Source organism: Theropithecus gelada, chromosome 7b (assembly GCF_003255815.1).
Source record: "Theropithecus gelada isolate Dixy chromosome 7b, Tgel_1.0, whole genome shotgun sequence".
Taxonomy (NCBI): domain Eukaryota; kingdom Metazoa; phylum Chordata; class Mammalia; order Primates; family Cercopithecidae; genus Theropithecus; species Theropithecus gelada.
Window position 1 is genome coordinate 5,495,274 of NC_037675.1, and position 20,443 is coordinate 5,515,716.

The window sequence follows — 20,443 nt, forward strand, 5'->3', positions numbered from 1 at the left end:
GGGGTAGGGAAAGCAGGTAGGGACGGAGAAGGAAAGAAGATAGAACTCTATGCCCTGCAAGCTACTGCTAGAAAACTAACACTTCTGTCTTCCCTCGGGACTCTCCTAGGCCCTTTCACCACTTCTCACCTCTCACCCACATTCTGCACTCCCAGCTAAAGCAGCCAAAGGACTAGTTGATTTGGCAGAGCTTTCAGGCACAAAGCCCTATACTCCCTCTGGCCCAAAGCCACTACTCTGAAGGCTGAAAACTGCCCTTTGGCTCAGGTTGCTGTCCAGTCACAGCCTCACAGATGATTTGTGCTGAACCTTGAGGTGAGGGCAGAGGCCACTTCTTTAAATACTTTGTCTTCTCTACTGCCTTACATTTGAAAAGCCCAGGTTGGATCAATAAGTATTAAATGTATAGCATATTACTCCTTTGAAGCCTCCCCGCTTGACTCCTCCCTTTCCTGCCTTCTCATTCCCTACTTTATTGCATCACAGATATGTAATTTATTACCAAGGATCTCTCATAATTCCCCACTCCCATCTCTTTCTTCTCTTGCCCACAGTGTGTGACTTAGAAGAGTCAACAATACACGTAATTCCACCAGCAACAAAGAAAATACGTTTTGTTTTCCTATTGTCCATTTTCACAAAGAGGCCCTTCTTAGTTAATCTGAAAGCTATGGCTTACACCATAGTCCTCCATCATATCTGAAGCCAGGAACTAGAACTTGGGCTTGTGCTTGAGTCCTGCCTAAAGAAGGGTTGAGTGGTGCTAGTTCTTGGTTGTCTTGCTATTGATTAGTGATAGAATCTTAGTCAACACTGTCGCTTATCCAGACTTAGGGGAACAAAAATCTACTTGGCTCTCCCACTCTTCATTCTGGTAGCATCTTAGGCCAGGTAAAGTTCAATAAATTTTTTTGAACTCTAAGAAGTGGAAATTCCTCCCTCAAAGGCTATATTGTCAAAAACAACTCCCGGCTCTGTTGCTTCTTCACTGAGGGCAATTTATCTCCATAATCAAAGACTAATACATTCAGATGAACTCTTCTGTGTGGGTTTAAATTTTACTGTTCAACATTCACTCTTGCTAGTAAATAAGAAAAGATGAGAGAAATGGATTGAGAACTGTTCCACAAGACCCTCTACAGAAAAGGAGCCAAAAGATTGCAGAGGTATATAGAACTTTAGAGCTTTTGAGTTTAACGGTGTATATCTCTATACCTTCTTTCTGGAAAGCAGACTTTTGTGAATTGAGGGCAGGAACATTATAGAACTGATGCTTCATGGCTCTGAAATACTAAGTCCTCTGAGCCTGGATCTCCTTCAGCTCTGCCACCTACCTCCCTGTTTGCTAAATGTCCTTAGAGAAGTTAGGATATGCCTGGTGAACCCTGGGTCAGATAACCATGACAACTGCTGACCCTGCTTTCTCTTCCTCTCTGCCCTCCTCTAGCTGGGAGGCGTTAGTAGCATTGCCCAAGACTCCCAGGAGTGGTAGGAATTGTTTCTGCCTGAGGAGACGCTCTGCAGCCTGGGCTCTGTGAGACTGACGTGGCGGTCAGCTGGAGTGAGTGTTGGGGTCCTGGGGCACCTGCCTTACATGGCTTGTTTATGAACATTAAAGGGAAGAAGTTGAAGGTAAGGGCCTCTTGGGAATTTTGCTTGGGATGAAAAGCTCTGCAGGGAAACTACTGAGGGAGAGATTCTGGTATAGATGCTCTATACCAGAAGTATAGAATAGCTATTCTGGGGCTACTGTCTTTTCCAGAACACAGATATGTTTGCTTAGAAATAGAAGAATTGGGTGGGAAACAGTGGATCATGCCTTTAATCCCAGCACTGCAGGTGGCCGAGGCAGGTGGATCACTTGAGCCCAGGAGTTCAAGAACAACCTGGGCAACATAGTGGGATCCTGTCTCTACAAAAAAAGAAAAAAATTAGCCCTGCATAATGGTGCATGCCTGTAGTCCCGGCTACTTGGGAGGCTGAGGTGGGATGGTACCTTGATCCCAGGAGATCAAGGCTACAGTGAGCCATGATTGTGTCACCACATTCCATCCTGGGCAACAGATTGAGACCCTGTCTCAAAAAAAAAAGATAGGGAGAGGGGGAGAGGGACAGACACAGAGAGAGAGAGAGAGAGAGAGAGAGAGAGAGAGAAATAGAGGAATTAACCCAGAGCCTTTTCAAAGATGAAACCTGAAACTTGTGTATTTATTTTTTTAGAGATGGGGGTCTCACTATATTGCCCAGGCTGATCTCAAACTCCTGGGCTCAAGCAATTCTCCCATGTTAGCCTCAGTAGCTGGGATTACAGGTGCTTACCAATGCACCCAGCTTGAAACTTGTTTTAGTTTCTTTTGGACCCTCATTAAAGAGCCTTAAGACTATAGCTAAAACTTTTTATCTCTTATGGCTGCCTGCATTTTTTATTTCCTAACCTGAACTCTTTTTTTTTTTGAAACGGAGTTTTGTTCTTGTCGCCCAGGCTGGAATACAGTGGCATGATCTCAGCTCACTGCAACCTCCGCCTCCCGGGCTTAAGTGATTCTCCTGCCTCAGCCTCCCAAGTAGCTGGATTACAGACACCCACCACCATGCCTGGCTAATTTTTGTATTTTTAGTAGAGACAGAGTTTCACCATGTTGCCCAGGCTGGTCTCGAACTCCTGACCTCAGGTGATCTACCCGCCTTGGCCTCCCAAAGTGCTGGGATTACAGGCCTGAGCCACTGCGCCTGGCCTCCTAACCTGAACTCTTATAAGAAACGTTATTCTTGGCCACGGTGGGCAGATCACTTGAGGTCAGGAGTTCGAGACCAGCCTGGCCAACATGATGAAACCCCATCTCTACTAAAAATACAAAAATTAGCCGGTATGGTGGCTCATGCCTGTAATCCCAGCACTTTGGGAGGCCGAGGTGGGTGGATCATGAGGTCAGGAGATCGAGACCAATCTGGGTAACACGGTGAAACCCCGTCTCTACTAAAAAAAAAAAAAAAATTAGCCGGGCGTGGTGGCAGGCGCTTGTAGTCCCAGCTACTTGGGAGGCTGAGGCAGGAGAATGGTGTGAACCCGGGAAGCAGAGCTTGCAGTGAGCAGAGATCATGCCACTACACTCCAGCCCGCGCAACAGTGTGAGACTCCATCTCAAAAGAAAAAAAAACCCGTCTCTACTAAAAATACAAAAAATAAAAATAAAATAAAATTAGCTGGGCATGGTGGTGGGCGCCTGTAATCCCAGCTACTGGGGAGGCTGAGGCAGGAGAATCCCTTGAACCCGGGAGGCAGAGGTTGCAGTGAGCTGAGATTGTGCAACTACATTCCAGCCTGGGCGACAGAGCAAGGCTCCATTTCAAAAAAAGAAAGAAAGAAAGAAACATCAGTCTTGACAAGTAAGCTACGGAGCAACTCATTCCTATGGGGCCCTACGGAGTGGGGCTATTGTGTGTGACATTCACCCTCCAACCTAATGCCTTTCGTTCAGGGCAAATGGACCCCCAGGCAGCCTGGGCCTAGTTGGTGGCCATGAGAAGTAGGGAAGTGACCCAGTGGAGCTCAAGCCTGAGGGCTTCTGATGGGACCTGGGACTCTGTTTTGCAGCTTGAAGAGCTAGGATGGCAGTCAACAAAGGCCCCACCTTGCTGGATGGAGACCTCCCTGTAAGTAACTTGGGCTCATCTGTGACAGGGGATGGACAACTGAGGGAGGAGGAAGAAGCAGGGAGGGAAGATGCAGGGGACTTAGAGCAAGATATGCCCAGATTATAATCCTAGTTCATTGACTACCATGGCTTAGTTATTCTTGCCCTCACCACCTTTTGTAGAGGGCAGTTGGAGGATCTGGGAAAGGAAAAAAGACGCTTATTAAAAACTAAGCACCTTGGAAAAAAGGGACAGAAATCCTGGCTTAGGGACAGTGGGGAGTGGAGAGGAAGGGAATGACTATGTTTAAACCCTGACGCAGAAGCCCATGCTCTGTCCGCCGCCCAGCTGGATGTGTATTCAGTGCAGAGCCACTGCATTCTTTGTCTCCAGCATCATTCATATGGCAAATGGCACCTCCCGGAGTCAGACAGTGCACAGCCTGTGCTGCTGTGTCAGGGGAAGGGTGGGATATTCCGTGTGTCTGGTGTTGTATCTCTGACCTGGTTTTCACTGTGATTTGAAGTGGTTTGATACTTTTAGGAATGCTTGATGGCTCCTGGCAAGGCATCTCAGATTTGCACACAGTTCAGATAGTGAAACTTAAAAATTGTGAACCTGTACAATATCCACCTTGCCCAAGTTAGGCTTATACTAACTCTTGCACTAGGAATCACTTTGTTTTGTATTGAATAATAGAAGAGAGAGGCGTAAAATGGTCGAGTACATAGTGAAGCCATTCTAACAGACGGTGGTTTATTCCCTTCCCAGGATCTCTTTCCCCCTTTGGTTTTGTCTAAAACAACCTCTGAAGGCTCTGTCCAAACTGTTAAAAAGAATGTTTTCACTGGGCGCGGTGGCTCAAGCCTGTAATCCCAGCACTTTGGGAGGCCGAGGTGGGCGGATCACAAGGTCAGGAGATCGAGACCATCCTGGCCAACACGGTGAAACCCCGTCTCTACTAAAAATACAAAAAATTAGCTGGGCGTGGTGGCGGGCGCCTGTAGTCCCAGCTACTCAGGAGGCTGAGGCAGGAGAATGGCGTGAACCCGGGAGGTGGAGCTTGCAGTGAGCCGAAATCGCGCCACTGCACTCCAGCCTGGGAGACAGCGAGACTCCGTCTCAAAACAAAAACAAAAACAAAAAAACCCGAAGACATTGTGGGCTGCTCTGTCTTAGTGTACACATAGGTCTCATTGATGGGGATCTTTGAACTCTCCCTCCTACAAACAGAACAGGCCAGGTCTTCACTTCATGAGCAAAACCATGCCACAGTGTCATATTCAAAGTTACAGAGAGCCTGAGCATCTGAATCTGACCTGGGGAGTTTTTTCTTTTTACTTTAGATATGGAGAATTCTCAACATTCATAAGAACAGACAGAAAAGAACATAATAAGCCCCATGTACCCTTTGTTAGCCCTGAAGACCATGAATTCATGGCCAATCCTGCCTCATCCTCACTTCCATTAATTCCTTCACTTTGTGTTATTTTGAAGATAATCCTAGGCAGGCTATTTCCAACTCGAGTTGGAATCCTGGCTCTGCCACTTACCAGCTGTGGGATCTTGGGTAAATCACTTCCCATTTCTGATCGTCAGTCTCCTCATTGACTCAGTGTTGGTGACAGTGCTAACCCCAGAGGATGGCTGTTAGAATTAAGTGAGCTCATGTCACCAAGGCACCCAGACCAGTGCCTGCAGCATAATGGCACCTGACAAATGTTCTTTCCCTCTGCATGCCTAGAATTTGTTCTTTTAATTTTATTTATTTATTTTTTAGATATAGTGTCTTACTCTGTCACCCCAGCTGGAGTGCAGTGGCACCATCATAGTTCACTGCAGCCTCGGCCTTCTGGTCTCAGGCAGTCCTCCCACCTCAGCCTCCCCAGTAGCTGGGACTCTGTAGTCCACATGCCATCAAATATTAGCATGACTAGCTTTTTTTTTTTTTTTTTGTGGCTCAGAGTGTTCTCAAACTCCTGGCTTCAAATGATCATCCCGCCTCAGCCTCCCAAAGTGTTGGGATTACAGGCATGAGCTTCTACTGTTAGCCCTAGAATTCACTCTTTTACTCAAAGACCAGTGTGTTTTCACTAAGGTTCCTAGGTGACCTAAAGCTTAATTATGTGACTGCTGCCAAAGGTGCATTACTAACAGCATAGCACCCTGGAAATGATAAACGATTGTTCCACTACACTCAGCACGCACAGATCACACCCAGAGTGCTGTCTTTGAGTGTTTTCTGTTTGTTTGTTTTTTGTTTGTTTGTTTTTTGAGACAGGGTCTCATTCTGTCATCGAGGCTGTAGTGCAGTGGCATGATTATGGCTCACTACAGCCTCCATCTGCCAGGCTCATGTGATCTTCCCACCTCAGGTTCTCGAGTAGCTGAGACCACAGGCACGCAGCACCATGCCTGCTAATTATTATTATCATTATTTTTTGTTGAGACGGGGTCTCCCTATGTTGCCCAGGCTGGCCTGAAACTCCTGGGCTCAAGCAAGGGTAGTATATTTTTAAGAAAGATAATGTAAAACTGTAGCATGTCCAGGAGAGGGGGTCTCCAGACCACAGTGTGAACCATTTCTAAACGAAGTTAGGAACTGGAGCCATTTAACATGATGGAGGTACTTCCTAAGGGAGACATATTTGACTTCAAATATGTGAAGGGCCAACCCATGAATGATGAAATAGGTTTGCTCAGTTTTGTTCCAGAGGGCAGAGTGTGGAACAGGGGGATGGAGGCAAATTTCAGCTCAGCAAAGCTGTCCAACAAGGGACACAGGTCACTTTATGAGGGGGAGAGCTCTCATTCAGGCAGATATTTAAATATAAGTCTTGGCTGGGCACAAAGGCTCATGCCTATAATCTCAGTGATTTGGGAGGCTGAGGCAGAAGGATCACCTGAGGCCAGGAGTTCAAGACCAGTAAGACCCGCCCCCTCTACAAAATAAAAGTATTAGCAAGGCATGGTGTCACACGCCTGTAGTCCCAACTACTCAGGAGGCACAAATGTGAGGATTGTTTGAGCTCAGGAGTTGGAGGTTACAGTGAACTATGATGGCACTAATGCACTCCAGCTTGAGCAACAGAGTGAAACCCTGTCTCTAGGAAAATAATAAATAAATAAAAACAAATACAAGTCTACCAGAGAAACAATGGAAAAGATTCTTACCACAAAGTCCCCTGGGGGCCTAAGATTCTGTGATTCTGTGCAGTTGGGCAGATCTAAACCTACGCATTCTACTAGGCACAGCCCTGACTGTGGTTCAGGTATTCAGCTAACATTACTGTGCCATGCTTTAGGCTACACTCTGGGGATACAGAGATGACAGTCTACGGGGAGTGAGATGAATACCCATAACCACAGCACTGTGTAATGAATGTGGAGACAGCCAGGGAGGGAGTGGTTTCCGACGCGATGGAGGAGAGTCTGGAAGCTTCACAGGGGAGGTGCTGGTCAAGTGGAGTCTTGAGGGAATGGCACTCTGCCAGGCAGCAAGGGCTGTGGGAGGGAAGGTGAGCGTTCTAGGCAGTGGGGCCAGGATACACAGGCGGGGAGGCAGTACCTCAGAAAGACCAGAAAAATGTTTGGAGAAGCCACCAATCAAAGGTGGATTAAAACTCTAGACATTAACAACACTTGCTCTCTACTAGTAGGTATCAGGGGAGTGAGTTGGGGTGGGGGTGGGGGTGATGGGATCTGACTTGGCCCCTGGAGAACACAGATTGCCTTGGCAGCTCTCCAGAACCTGGATGGTGACCAGGAGGACATGGCCTTGTTTTCCCCATGGGCTCTCCCATGCTCTCATGACTGGGGCATCTGGAGACCTCTTTGGCCTTGGTTCCTCCCAGGTCACTTGGACTCAGGCTAGTTGCACCATTGGACTCCGTGACCCTGAGGTCCCCTTCCTGGGAGGCTGGAGAGGGAGGTGGGACAACTTGAATGTGTTCCTTTCACACCAGGAGCAGGAGAATGTGCTACAGCGGGTGCTGCAGCTGCCGGTGGTGAGTGGCACCTGCGAGTGCTTCCAGAAGACCTATACCAGCACTAAGGAAGCCCACCCCCTGGTGGCCTCTGTGTGCAATGCCTATGAGAAGGGCGTGCAGAGCGCCAGTAACTTGGCTGCCTGGAGCTTGGAGCCGGTGGTGCGCAGGCTGTCCACCCAGTGTGAGTCCTCACGGCACTCAGCAGCTGCCTGCTTGTTCACTGCCTACCTGCCAGTCTGTCTGTCTGCCTCTCAGTCTGTCTGACTGATAACTTGCTTGTCTGTCTGCTTAACTGCCCACATCCCATTGCATGGTCTTCTTATCTATGGATATACATACAGATCTCTTTTCATCTATAGATGCCTATCTGTGGCCCAGCTGGCCTTTGCCTAGGATAACAATGATGGCCAGAGAATCTGCAGGGGAAGGGAAGGCAGAGCTATGCAGGCAGTGGTGAGGTTGGGGCCCATGGCAGACCAGACACTCACTGTAGCAGCACAGGCAGCAGCAGCAAGAACCAGCAGTCTGGCAGAGGCAGAGGCAGCCACACTAGGGGGCCTGGCAGGGCTGGATGGCATGGAGGGAGGGGAAAGCTGGCTGAGCCCAGCAGCTGATGGTAGCGGCTCATGACAGGTGGGGGCGGCAGAGAGCCACTAGCCAGGGCCCTGGAGGCAGAAGACGGTTCTCTTACGGGCCTTACCAGGTGTGCACCACTCAAATTGTTCTGCTCCATCCGAAAATGTGGTCTCCAAGGCATAGCTCTTGACAGGGTTGAGGGAAATTGCAGTAATGCCAAAAAGTCCAGCACCTTCCACCATCCTAATTACAGAATTATGGGTAGCTGAGGACTCCACACAGCAAACAGGAGAGGACAGATGTAAAGTAGGCCCAGGCCCTGTGCCTGGCTGCAAGCTCCTTAAATAGTTGCCTTGAGTCTCATTCTGCCCAATTGGAAGACAGCTAAGTCATCTGGGCTCTCTGCTGCTCGAGAATTTTGTGAAGAAAAATAAGGTATCTGGAGAAAGAATATATGAAAGAGTACAAAGAACCCTCCTTGAAAGCTATGGCCCCCAGTGGCCATGGCTGCAGAGCCAATGTCCCGGCAGACCCAGGTGGGATCCCCTTGAAGCAGGTGCATCTCTGATGCAAGCCCACTCTCCAGGGGCAACTGTTTTCCCTTCCCTGCGACCCTCTTCAGACAGCTGACCATCTCAACACCGAGTGGTTAAAAAGAAGAGCATGGACAGCCTGGGGCCTGCACTGGCTATGCTGGGCGTTTGTCATGTTGAGAGCTAAGCAGGCCCAGCCCCAAGGCCTCACTGCCATCTGCCTCCCTCTCACACCTCTCTTCTCCCTCCTTATGCTCACTCAGAGCCCCCATGCAGGTCCGGAGGGAAGAGAAGGGAGGAAAGAATAGTACTTGTTGGTGATTCATATAGCTCCCATCATTCTTCATAAAAATTCTGCCAGGCAGGCACCATTAATTCACCTTTCACAAGGTAGGAAGCAGAGGCTCAGACAGGCTGTGACTTGCTGAGGCCACAGGCTGCTTAGACGTGGTCACTTGGCCTTTTGAGTGCAGGTCTGAGTGACTCCAGAGTTCCCACACAGATGTAAGAAACTGGCCCGGGTCTCGAGGAGTCCCTGCGGACAGGGGCTAAAGAGGGCAAAGGGCCTGGGGCCCAGAGATGCTGGGGAGGCAGCAGGCCTTGGGATTTGAGGGCTCCAAGTCACTTCTTTGGCACAGAGGCCACTGCTAGATTCTCATGGAGACAGGCAGGACTCATCCAAACTTGACCCCTTCCTTCCAGTCACAGCTGCCAATGAGCTGGCCTGCCGAGGCTTGGACCACCTGGAGGAAAAGATCCCAGCCCTCCAGTGCCCTCCTGAAAAGGTAAGCCCCTTCCCACCTCTTGAAGCCGCCCTGCACTCTGTCGTCACCACCTCTCAGGGTGGAGAGGGCAGGGGCTGCTGATGCCGTGACTGGAAGTTTGTGTCCCATGGTGAGCATCATCCAAGACCGGCAGAGGCTGCCTGCTCCCAAGGCCATACCACACAACAGGCTCCTCTTCTCCCTGTGAAGCTAAATGGAGATGGGGTTTCTGGGACCAGCAGGCACGAGCCCAGAGGCAAACCCAAACAGGAGCTCTGGCAAGTCCTACTGCCTCCGGATACCACACCCTGGGATCTGAGGTTCCGCAGTCTGCCCTGGACCACTTGGCGACTACAGCTGCTTAAGGTCATGAGTCACACTCATTCAGATCCCAGGAGTGTCGTCCCATATCCTCAAGATCCAACATTTTATGGACCATGAGATTGAAAGTCACTTTATCTGGCTACATATTTATTAGGTAGTTGCTATGATAAGGACTTGTTTTTGGTGCTTCTGGGGAATAAGCTTCAGTCTCTGACCTCATCTATCTCATTGACCAACTACCCTTCCCACAAACATGTACTGAGCCCTACCCTATGCCCGGGGCCATCACCTATGCTTTATCAAGTACTCTCACTTAATCCTCTTGTCAACCCTCTGGGATAGGGGTTGTTATCTCCATTTTACAGAAAGGAAACCAGTAAGTGGAAACAGTGAGAGCAGGTCCATTGAGCTGTGAGGCCTGTGTCCTTCGCTCCCCATTTTTCCAGATTAAAGGCAACATTTTTGTCACAAAGGTGCTCCCAGGATAATGAACAAAAAGATAAATTATTTCAATGCAGAACTTGTAGGAAGATCAAGCACACCTATAAATCAATAGAAACGCTGTGTTCTCAGGAAAGGATGAAGGAGATTCCTTGTGAGCATGAGGGTATCAGGACAGGTGGCACCAAGGAGGAGCCTTTGGGGTCATCCTCACAGGATGAGAGGGATCTTGACAGGCAGTGATGGGGGTGAAGAAGCCAGGAGATCCAAACAGTTGGCACAAGGAAGGTTGGAGCCCTCTCCCTTTAAAGCCTAGCTTAATTCCAGGTACCCAAATATCAGTGCCAGTTCCCTGGGCCTTTAGATGACGCCTTCCTGGGACCTGGGCTCAGGCCACCAGACCCCGAAAGGGTTGCCCTTCCAGGGCCTGCAAGACCACATGCCTAACACCCCCACCAACTTCCCTCAGATTGCTTCTGAGCTGAAGGACACCATCTCCACCCGCCTCCGCAGTGCCAGAAACAGCATCAGCATTCCCATCGCAAGCACTTCAGACAAGGTCCTGGGGGCCGCTTTGGCTGGGTGCGAGCTCGCCTGGGGAGTGGCCAGAGACACTGCGGAATTTGCTGCCAACACTCGAGCTGGCCGACTGGCTTCTGGAGGGGCTGACTTGGCCTTGGGCAGCATTGAGAAGGTGGTGGAGTACCTCCTCCCTCCAGACAAGGAAGAGTCAGGTACCTGCCATTCGGAGGCTCGGCCTGGGAGTGAGTTGTCACACACACTGCCTGGGAATCAGCAGGAGGTGGCAGGGCTCATCCAGCCACTGCTCTGGAATAGGGAAAGCCAGTGGGATTTTGAGATGGATTCATAATCATTTACCCCCACCCCCACCCCCACCCCATCTGTAAAGAGGGAAAGTGAGTTGTGGAACTCACCAATGAGTTTGTGGTGGAGCTAGAACACCTGCTTTCCAGTCCTAGACATGACCCAGATCTCCCCGGCCCCTCTCTTACCTGTTTTCTCTTCTTCCGCCCCAAATCGCTACCCAGCCCCTGCTCCTGGACACCAGCAAGCCCAGAAGTCTCCTAAGGCCAAGCTGAGCCTCATGAGCAGGGTTGGGGCTCTGACCAACACCCTCTCTCGACACACCATGCAGACCATGGCCCGGGCCCTGGAGCAGGGCCACACCCTGGCCATGTGGATCCCAGGAGTGGCGCCCCTGGTGAGTATCTGCCCTGAGCTCTGACTGGTCCCATGCCTGGGAGCCTTGTGAGCCTCTTAGTCCCTCCCATCCCCCACCCATCGCCCCTTCCTGTCCTGAGAACATTCTCTCTTCCAACCTGGGCTAGGACTTTAGTTCTAAGGACAAGAGGCCTTGAGAGGGGTAGAGGGATGGCCTTCCAGACCACAGGGAAAGAGAAGGGACAGGATGTTAAGCAAGGGCAGGCCTGCCTTGCTAGAGTGCTCCTGCCCCACCACTCACTTCTATCTCCCCCATTTCCCTCTGAGTCTCCCCCAAGCCCCAGTCTTCATCCCCCCAAGTCGGCCTCTTTCTATGGGTCTTCCCACCTATAAGACAGCAGGACTTCCATCTGCTATGCAAGCACTAGGGACTGTCGTCCTTAAATAAACAAAGTACACAACCCATTTTGTCAGGGAGAGTGTACCCAGCACCAATGTACCCAAGGTAAATTTGCCCTTTCTAGGCCCAGGGAGAGTTAACTCCCCACCACTCCCCACCTCCACCTCTCTGTATTTTAGCAGAAATAGGCTGGATTTTTTTCATAAGGAATTTTAGTAAGAAACTAGCGCCAGAAAAGAAAATAAAACAACATTAAAGCATAAAGGTCAGCAAACAAGATTACTACTTTTCAGCCATCTTTTGAGCAGTACTTTTTAAAAGCATCATCAGGCCTGGATCATTCATTCAAGCAAGTGTTGCCCCTGCAGGGATACAGGAGTAGTAGTTCCCCTCAGTCCCCTGCATCAATAACAGCTGAGACTGAGTCACATGCCTGGGCCCGGCCTGCAGTGGGCAGAACCTCACATGCCACCATTCACATGGAATAGAGTGGCATCCCCAAAAGCTATGTAATAAGGAGGCTCTGTTTGTGGGGCTCCCTAGAGGTTTAGAATGTGCCTCAGGAGACACCAGCCCACTTGCTCAGTCAATTTCTTCCCATGGGACACTCTGGTTCATTGAATGTTTCACTCTTTAGAGATCTGGGAGGAGTATCTACCAAAGCTAACAAACATATATCCTATGGCCCAGCAATTCCACTCTTAAGTGTATGCCCAACAGAAATGAGCACTTAAGTCTCCCAAGACAAGTAAAAAATGTTCAGATCAGCGATATCCTTAGCTAAGAACTGGAAGCAATGATAATGCCCATCAACTGTAGGATGGTTAAGTTATGGGAAATGCGTATGATGGAATATTACACAGAAATGAAACAGAAGGAACTACTTCCATTTGCAGCAACATGGGTGAAACTTACACCATAATATTTAACTAAAGGAGCTATTAATGAATGAATACACATGATGTGACTCCACTTATATGAAGTCTAAAAATAGGCAAAACGAAGGCATGGTGACAGAGACCAGGATTGTGGTTACTCTTGAGGGACTATGGACTGAGTGGGGGACACAGGGAGTCTTTGGGTGTGAAAATGGTCTATGTTTTGACCTGTGGTGGTTACACAGGTGTGTTCTTATAAAAATTCATAAAGCTTACACTAAAGATGTGTGCACTTTAGTGTGTGTAGATTACCATTCAATAAAAAGTTTCAAGAAAAGTCTGCTGGGGCCGAGCCCTGCTCACCACCTGGCCTGGACCCTGGGGGCGAGGGGCTTCGGCTGCTGGGGCTCCCTGGTCATCAGCAGGGGCAGTTGAGCCAGCAATCTGCTGCCATCCTCCCTCAGAGCAGCCTGGCCCAGTGGGGTGCCTCAGTGGCCATGCAGGCGGTGTCCCGGCGGAGGAGTGAAGTGCGGGTGCCCTGGTTACACAGCCTCGCAGCCGCCCAGGAGGAGGATCATGAGGACCAGACAGACACGGAGGGAGAGGACGTGGAGGAGGAGGAAGAATTGGAGACAGAGGAGAACAAGTTCAGTGAGGTGAGGGGGAGAGTGGGAGCCTCAAGGTCGTCCAGTTCACAGAAGTGGTGAGAAGCAGAGGCATAGGGTGAACTCAGGAACTCTGGCCCAGATGCAGGGGCATGGCATGTGTGTGCAACACCCTTCACCCCACCCCCAAATGCCCAGCTGATGAGGGACTTCCATGTCATTCTCTCAGCTGATCCTTGCAACACTCTGTAAATAGGCAGGGCAGAGATTATTGTCCCATTTTGCAGAAGAAACAGCGGTTCAGAGAGGGAATGTGACCTGTCCAAGGCCACACTGCTAGTGGCAGAATAAGCCTGAAGTTTTGTAAATTTGGTATTCTCATGCTTTTCCCTTGAGCTCTGGGGCTGGTGAGGAGGGAAGGGTCAGGGGAGTTACTGCAGGAGGCACTGACCCTGCTCTGGTCCCCAGGTAGCAGCCCTGCCAGGCCCTCAAGGGCTCCTGGGCGGTGTGGCACATAATCTGCAGAAGGCCCTCCAGACCACCATCTCGGCTGTGACATGGGCACCTGCAGCTGTGCTGGGCATGGCAGGGAGGGTGCTGCACCTCACACCAGCTCCTGCTGTCTCCTCGACCAAGGGGAGGGCCATGTCTCTATCAGATGCCCTGAAGGGCGTTACTGACAATGTGGTGGACACGGTGGTGCATTACGTGCCGGTGAGTACCACCCCTGGCAAACTGTTAGTGTCCCAAGGGGGCCCGGACAGGGCAGATAAAGTAGATTTGACTGAAGGGGATGCAGTCCCCCTCCTTTTCGCTACTCCTCTGGAGACCTCCCTGCAGTCCTCAGTGCCCTGGCAACATTTTGACATACTGGGCCTCTCCCAGCCCCAGGAGTATAGAGGCCCATGGCTCTGGCCTGAGGCCTCTCCCCACAGCCCCTCCCACCTGCTGGTAGAGGAGTCTCCAGCCATTAGTCCCGGGATCCCAGTGACTCACCTTCACCCCTTTGCTCCCAACTGAAGGGCCGCGCAGGTGCTAGGCAGGTTTGCATGCTGCTGCGCGGGAAGGGGTTGAAGAGACTTCCAGGGCACCCTGAGGGGTGGGCCATGAGGGGTGGGCCATGAGTTCCAGGGGACAGCAGCAGGCTCCACCCAATTCTATCACCTGTCGCCAATAGGAAAAACCCAGGGGATACCAATGCCATCCCTTTGGGAACCCCTTTCCAAAGCAAGTTATAGGTTATGCAGGCCTGAGGGGGGCTGGTCAGGGCAGAAAGCACCCTTAGAGCTGGTAAGGGGGTGGGTTACTCAGTCACTCTAGCAAGCAGCATGCCAGGGATCTTAGCAGCCCTCCTGTTCACCCTGCGCTCGGGCCGGCCCCAAGAAAGTGTACCCATCCCTGGCCAGGTCACTGTGTGGGCTGCAAGGAAGAGTTAGGAAAGCTGATGACCTCCCATTGAGGGTTCCCCTCAGGGAGGCCTAGGGGATCCTGAAACTTTGGGAGGCTTGGCTTGCCTGAGCGGCCACCTGGTCCATGGAGAAGCTCAGAGTGGGTAGGACCTCAGGGCTTTCCCCGGTGCCCCCCAAACTACTGAACCGCTCCCCAGCCTGTGGCCTCCTGACGGCCGCTCCCGGGGAAACAATCGAGGGACCCGGGAAGGGGCGGTGGGTGAGAGGCGCAGGGACCAGGGCCAAGCCAGGACTCTAAGGCGGCTGCCGGGCCCTCAGCTCCCCAGGCTGTCGCTGATGGAGCCCGAGAGCGAATTCCGGGACATCGACAACCCGCCCGCCCAGGTCGAGCGCCGGGAGGCGGAGCGCAGGGCGTCAGGGGCGCCACCCGCCGGCCCGGAGCCCGCCCCGCGCGCCGCACAGCCCCGCCGCAGCCTGCGGAGCGCGCAGAGCCCCGGGGCGCCCCCCGGCCCGGGCCTGGAGGACAAGGTCGCCACGCCCGCAGCGCCGCGCCCGGCCTTCCCGGCCGTGCCCCGCGAGAAGCCGAAGCGCAGGGTCAGCGACAGCTTCTTCCGGCCCAGCGTCATGGAGCCCATCCTGGGCCGCGCGCAGTACAGCCAGCTGCGCAAGAAGAGCTGAGTCGCCGCATCCGTCGCCGCACCCCGGGCGGGCGGGTTTCTCTAACAAACAGAACCCGCACAGCCCAGCTTTCAACGCTTTGAAAGCGTTGCCGCTTTCAAAATGGTCCCCTGGGGACCCCAGCCTCATCCCGATGATGCTGCCGGAGGCACACTTTTTTTTTTTTTTTTTTTTTTTAGCATCCTTTTGGGGCTTCACCCTCAGAGCCAGTTTTTAAGGGACACCAGAGCCGCAGCCTGCTCTGATTCTATGGCTCGGTTTTTACTAAAAGAGTAATTGCCTAACTTGATTTTTCATCTCTTTAACCAAAGTTGTGGCCAAAAGACATTTGACTGTTTCCAAAATTCAGATTCTGCCTCTGTGGATAAATATTTGTCACGAATGAGTAACTCCTGTCACCATTCTGAAGGTCCAAACAGAAGATTTTGACACATTCTTAGCACTGAACTGGGAGATCCTCTGATGTCTAGGCTCCCAGCAGACTACTTTGAAGGGAACAATCAGATGGAAAAGCTCTTGCATGTTTATTTAAAATACTAGTGTCACTTTCTGAGTACTCGCCCCTTCACAGGCTGAGTCCCAGGCCTGTGCTTCATAGAGCCAGCTTCTTGCTCACAGCCACATTTCCATTTGGATCATTACTGCCTGCACCTGCATAGTCACTCTTTTGATGCCCTCCAGATGCTGGGGAACAAAAATGGTGATCATATATAGACTTTATAGCCACAGTTCATCACCAATCCCATTTTCCAAGGGAAATGTTAATATTTGATAAATCTAGAAAATGCATTCATAGCTGGGCTCGGTGGCTCACACCTGTAATCCCAGCACTTTGGGAGGCCGAGGCGGGCGGATCACGAGGTCAGGAGATCGAGACCATCCTGGCTAACACAGTGAAACCCCGTCTCTACTAAAAGATACAAAAAATTAGCCCGGCATGGTGGTGGGCGCCTGTAGTCCCAGCTAGGCAGGAGGCTGAGGCAGGAGAATGGCGTGAACCCGGGAGGCAGAGCTTGCAGTGAGCCGAGATCACACCGCTGCACTCCAGCCTGGGCGACAGAGCAAGACTCCGTCTCAAAAAAAAAAAAAAAAAAAAAAAAAAAAAGAAAGAAAGGAAAAGAAAATGCATTGATACAACTATAAAATTCAAACATTGCAAAAGGGTATGTGTCTTTCTCCCCGAGCCCCCCTGTTCCCCTTCATTAAAAACCACCATGGTGCCGTCTCTCGTGTATACAGGGCTATGCACCTGCAGGCACGTGTGTATGCACTCCCCGCTTGTGTTTACACAAGCTGTGGGGTGTTATACATGCCTACTTTTTTCACTTAATAACACAGCTTGGAGAGATTTTTGTATCACATCATAAATCCCACTCGCTCTTTTCGACGGCCACATAATAACTACTGCATAATATGGATACGCCTTATTTGATTTAACTAGTTCCCTAATGATGGACTTTTGTTTCCTTTTTTTTTCTTTTTTGCTACTGCAAACAGTGCTATAATAAATACCCTTATCAAAAATGTCTAGTGTACATGTGTGGAAATATATATATACACATATGTGATAGACACGTAACTTGTAACCATGACATGCTGGGTGAAAGAATATGTGCATTTTAAGTATTCCTAGATAATACCAAGTAGCCTGCCAAACCAAATCCTATTTTTCTAGTTATTTTCACCTGCAGCTTCAGAAATATGCACAGAAAATTATGAATCTTCAGTCAGTCCTTTTAGACATCCATATATTTATACTCATTTTCCACAGGTCCCCCTCAGACACATAAACACTCACTCTGTTACCTCCCACTCTACTGCACACCTGGAAGCCCTGCTCCCTGAAACTGACTCTGGGGCCCTGGAACTGACTCTGGGGCCCTGGCAGATCTTTGGTGTAATGAGTCATGGGCCTCGATCTGTGGTTTTGGAGTCTGAGGATGTAGAATGGGGACAGGAGAGAAGCTGGTAGATATACACATGAACATGTGGCCAGGCCCCTGAGCCAGCCATGGACCCTCCCCACCCCACTTCCATGATATAAACTACACCCAGCAGTTCCCTGGGGGGTGGGGAGGGAAGATGAGGGGTGGAGTTGGCAAGAGGGTTTCTTAGAAGCTGGTATAACAGGGCTGAGCAGACAGAGCCCAGCACAGCCTTGGCAGGGGTCCCATGGACAGATGCTGGAGAATTGACCTCAGGCCTAGATGTACAGAAAGAAATGCCTGCCTGTCCTGGGCCTCACCCACCCATGCTGCTTTCTTCCTAGTGTTCCAGAAACCACATTCCTAGCTATCTACTCCTCCCCAGTCCTGTGGCTCCTCCTGCGAGGCTATACTCCAGAAGGCAGGAAAGCTGCCTCCTCAGCAGCATGAGGGCTGCGGCCACCAACATGCCTGCTGGTCAGGCCCAGTTCCCTCACCCAGCCCCGGGCCTGCGCACAGGTGCTGGAGGCTACATATGGAATAGGACAGCCCAGGAAGCAAACAGTGTAAGTTGTAAGTTTCTTTTTACTGTTAGAAACCTCTTGATTAGGCAGCAAGGTACACTGAACCTGCTTCTCAGTATTTTGAACATATTTTGGCCAGTAACAAGGGCAAAGTAGCTCCTCTAAATGGTAGACATTTGCTTCCTTGACTCTAGGCTCAATGGGGGACTTCCCCCTGTTCTGCGGGGCATCCCTTTGGCAAGGCCCACGCACACTCAGTATCTCCAGTGTGGCTTAGGACCTAGCAAAGACTTCCACTTCACACTGGGTTGCCCAGGGTCCTTCAGAGAAATACCCAATGCCTTCCATTCCAGCTTACAAAACCCACTTCTAACACAGCCACAGCTTTTGGAGATGCACACAATTACAGAAATTAACATACATTTATCCAGGCAATTATTTACCTCTTTTTCTTCCCATAATTTTATTTTGAGACTGTATCGCTCTGTCACCCAGGCTGGAGTGCAGTGGCACGATTTCAGCTCACTGCAACCTCCGCGCCCCCAGGCTCAAGTGATTGTCTTGCCTCAGCCTCCTGAATAGCTAAGATTACAGGCATGTGCCACCATGCCCAGTTAATTCTCATATTTTTAGTAGAGACGGGGTTTCACCATATTGTTCAGGCTGGTCTCAAACTCCTGACCTCAAGTGATCTGCCCACCTCGGCCTCCCAAAGTGCTGGGATTACAGGTGCGAACCACCATGCCCAGGCTTCCTCCCAATAATGATCTGGGATCTTAATAGCCAAGGGACTTCTGGGCATGGAGAGAGAGATACCGCTATGACTTGTGCTTCGAAGCTCATTGTCTTAATCATAACTTTCCTAACTATTTAAATACTTCACACTTAATCAAAATTTATAAAATGCATACATCAAATTATTTTAAATATTTAAATGTTGATTAGGTGGCTCATGCCTGTAATTCCCAGCACTTTCGGAGGCCGAGGCTGGCAGATCATGAGGTCAGGAGTTCGAGACCAGCCTGGCCAACAAGGTGAAACCCTGTCTCTATTAAAAATACAAAAATTAGCTGGGTGTGGTGGTATGCACCTGTAATAATTGTAATAATTGCCAGCTACTCAGAAGGCTGAGGCAGGAGAATCGCTTGAAACTGGAAGGCGGAGGTTGCAGTGAGCCGAGACCACGCCATTGCATTGCAGCCTGGGCAACAAGAGCAAAACTCCACCTCGAAAAAGAAAAAAAATGTTGATTACAAGCTAAAAAGTCAAATTCTTCTAAGCTTTTCTGTAAACTGAGTCAGTGGAAACTTCTGCATACCTTGTTAGTATGTCATTAGAGCTAGTGGGGTCATCCAGAGGTTCCTCTGTGCGCAGAGAGGAGACCAAGCCTGTGTGGTCAGCTCCCCATCCAGGATGTACTATTGGACCCTTCTACTCACTGCTCTACATCCAGAACACAAGCACTATCTTTAAAACATCCTGCATGACATCCACAATCCCTCCCCATCCCCAGCCCCAACCTGCTATAACCACAGTCCTGAATTTTGTTGTTTCTCATTCCCTTGCTTTTCTTTATAGATTTACTTCCTATATATACACCCCAATACAATATGATTGAGTTTTGCATGCCTTGAGCTTTATTTAAGTGTGATTATGTGTATTCTTGAGATTTGCTTCTTTTCACTCAAAATTATGTTTCTGAGCTTCATTCATTTTCACTAGAGATTTTAATTCTAAAACTCTATATTTAATAAGTATATATAAATATGCCCTAATTTATTCAGTCATTTGTATTAGAATGGATTCAGTTTTAAAAGACAGAAGGCTCCCAATAACAATGTGTACTAGTCAGCCTTTGCCATGATACTGTTGCATAACAAACTGTCCTAAAACTGTGGCTTACAACAACATGCCTTTATTTTTATGTTCATAGGTCAACTATGGTTTGGCTCATCACAGTGGCACTCCCAGTGGCTCTGCAGATCAGCTGAACTTGGCTCCAGGCTGTGCATGGGTTCAGTTCTGCACCAGGGGTGCTATTTCAGGGCTCTAGGATAAGGGGTCAGTGGCAGTGGCTATCTGGGGCATACTCTTCTCACAACAGATCACTGGAGCACAGAACCAAGTCTCATCTCAAGTCCTCTCCTTGTATGATATCTACTTACATTCCATTGGCCAAAGCAAGTCATACAGCCAAGTCCGCATCAATGGGACAGGGAAGTAGACTTCTCCCCTAGTGGAAGGGGAAGGGAGCAAATATTTGCTGAACAATAGTACAGTCTAGCACACAGTGATTTAAACAAGCAAGGAGTTTATTTCTGTCTCCTGTGAAAGCCCAGAGATGAGTAGTCCAGACTGGAATGACACTCAGCAGTGCCAGGGATTGAGGTTCTTCTATCTTAAGGACAGAACCTTACTATTCTGTCATGAATGATTTCTTTCCCTAAAGTCACCTCATGAATCAAGATAGCTGCTCCAGCTCCAGCCATCAACTCCATATTCCAGCCACAGAAAAGAGCAAGGAGAAAGGAGAATGGCATGCCTCCACACCAGAAATTACACACTACTGCTTATAACCC

General features: G+C 49.9%; 1 protein-coding gene across 1 annotated transcript; it reads left to right on the plus strand.

Moving 5' to 3' along the window:
• The first annotated feature begins 1,490 nt into the window (after positions 1-1,490).
• Positions 1,491-15,415, plus strand: PLIN1 (perilipin 1). The gene is made up of 9 exons (XM_025392509.1): positions 1,491-1,632; positions 3,596-3,654; positions 7,602-7,806; positions 9,437-9,519; positions 10,733-10,997; positions 11,313-11,485; positions 13,188-13,379; positions 13,797-14,042; positions 15,056-15,415. Exons 2-9 carry the CDS (start codon positions 3,610-3,612, stop codon positions 15,413-15,415), a joined length of 1,569 nt encoding a protein of 522 aa, XP_025248294.1. The 5' UTR covers positions 1,491-1,632; positions 3,596-3,609.
• The last annotated feature ends 5,028 nt before the right edge of the window (positions 15,416-20,443 follow it).

Excerpts from the sequence above, each read along its gene's own strand:
- PLIN1 (XM_025392509.1), top strand. The coding sequence starts at position 3,610 with ATGGCAGTCAACAAAGGCCCCACCTTGCTGGATGGAGACCTCCCT. Across the intron at positions 11,486-13,187 it reads TCCCAGGAGTGGCGCCCCTG|AGCAGCCTGGCCCAGTGGGG; the intron begins GTGAGTATCTGC and ends ATCCTCCCTCAG. Across the intron at positions 13,380-13,796 it reads AGGAGAACAAGTTCAGTGAG|GTAGCAGCCCTGCCAGGCCC; the intron begins GTGAGGGGGAGA and ends TCTGGTCCCCAG.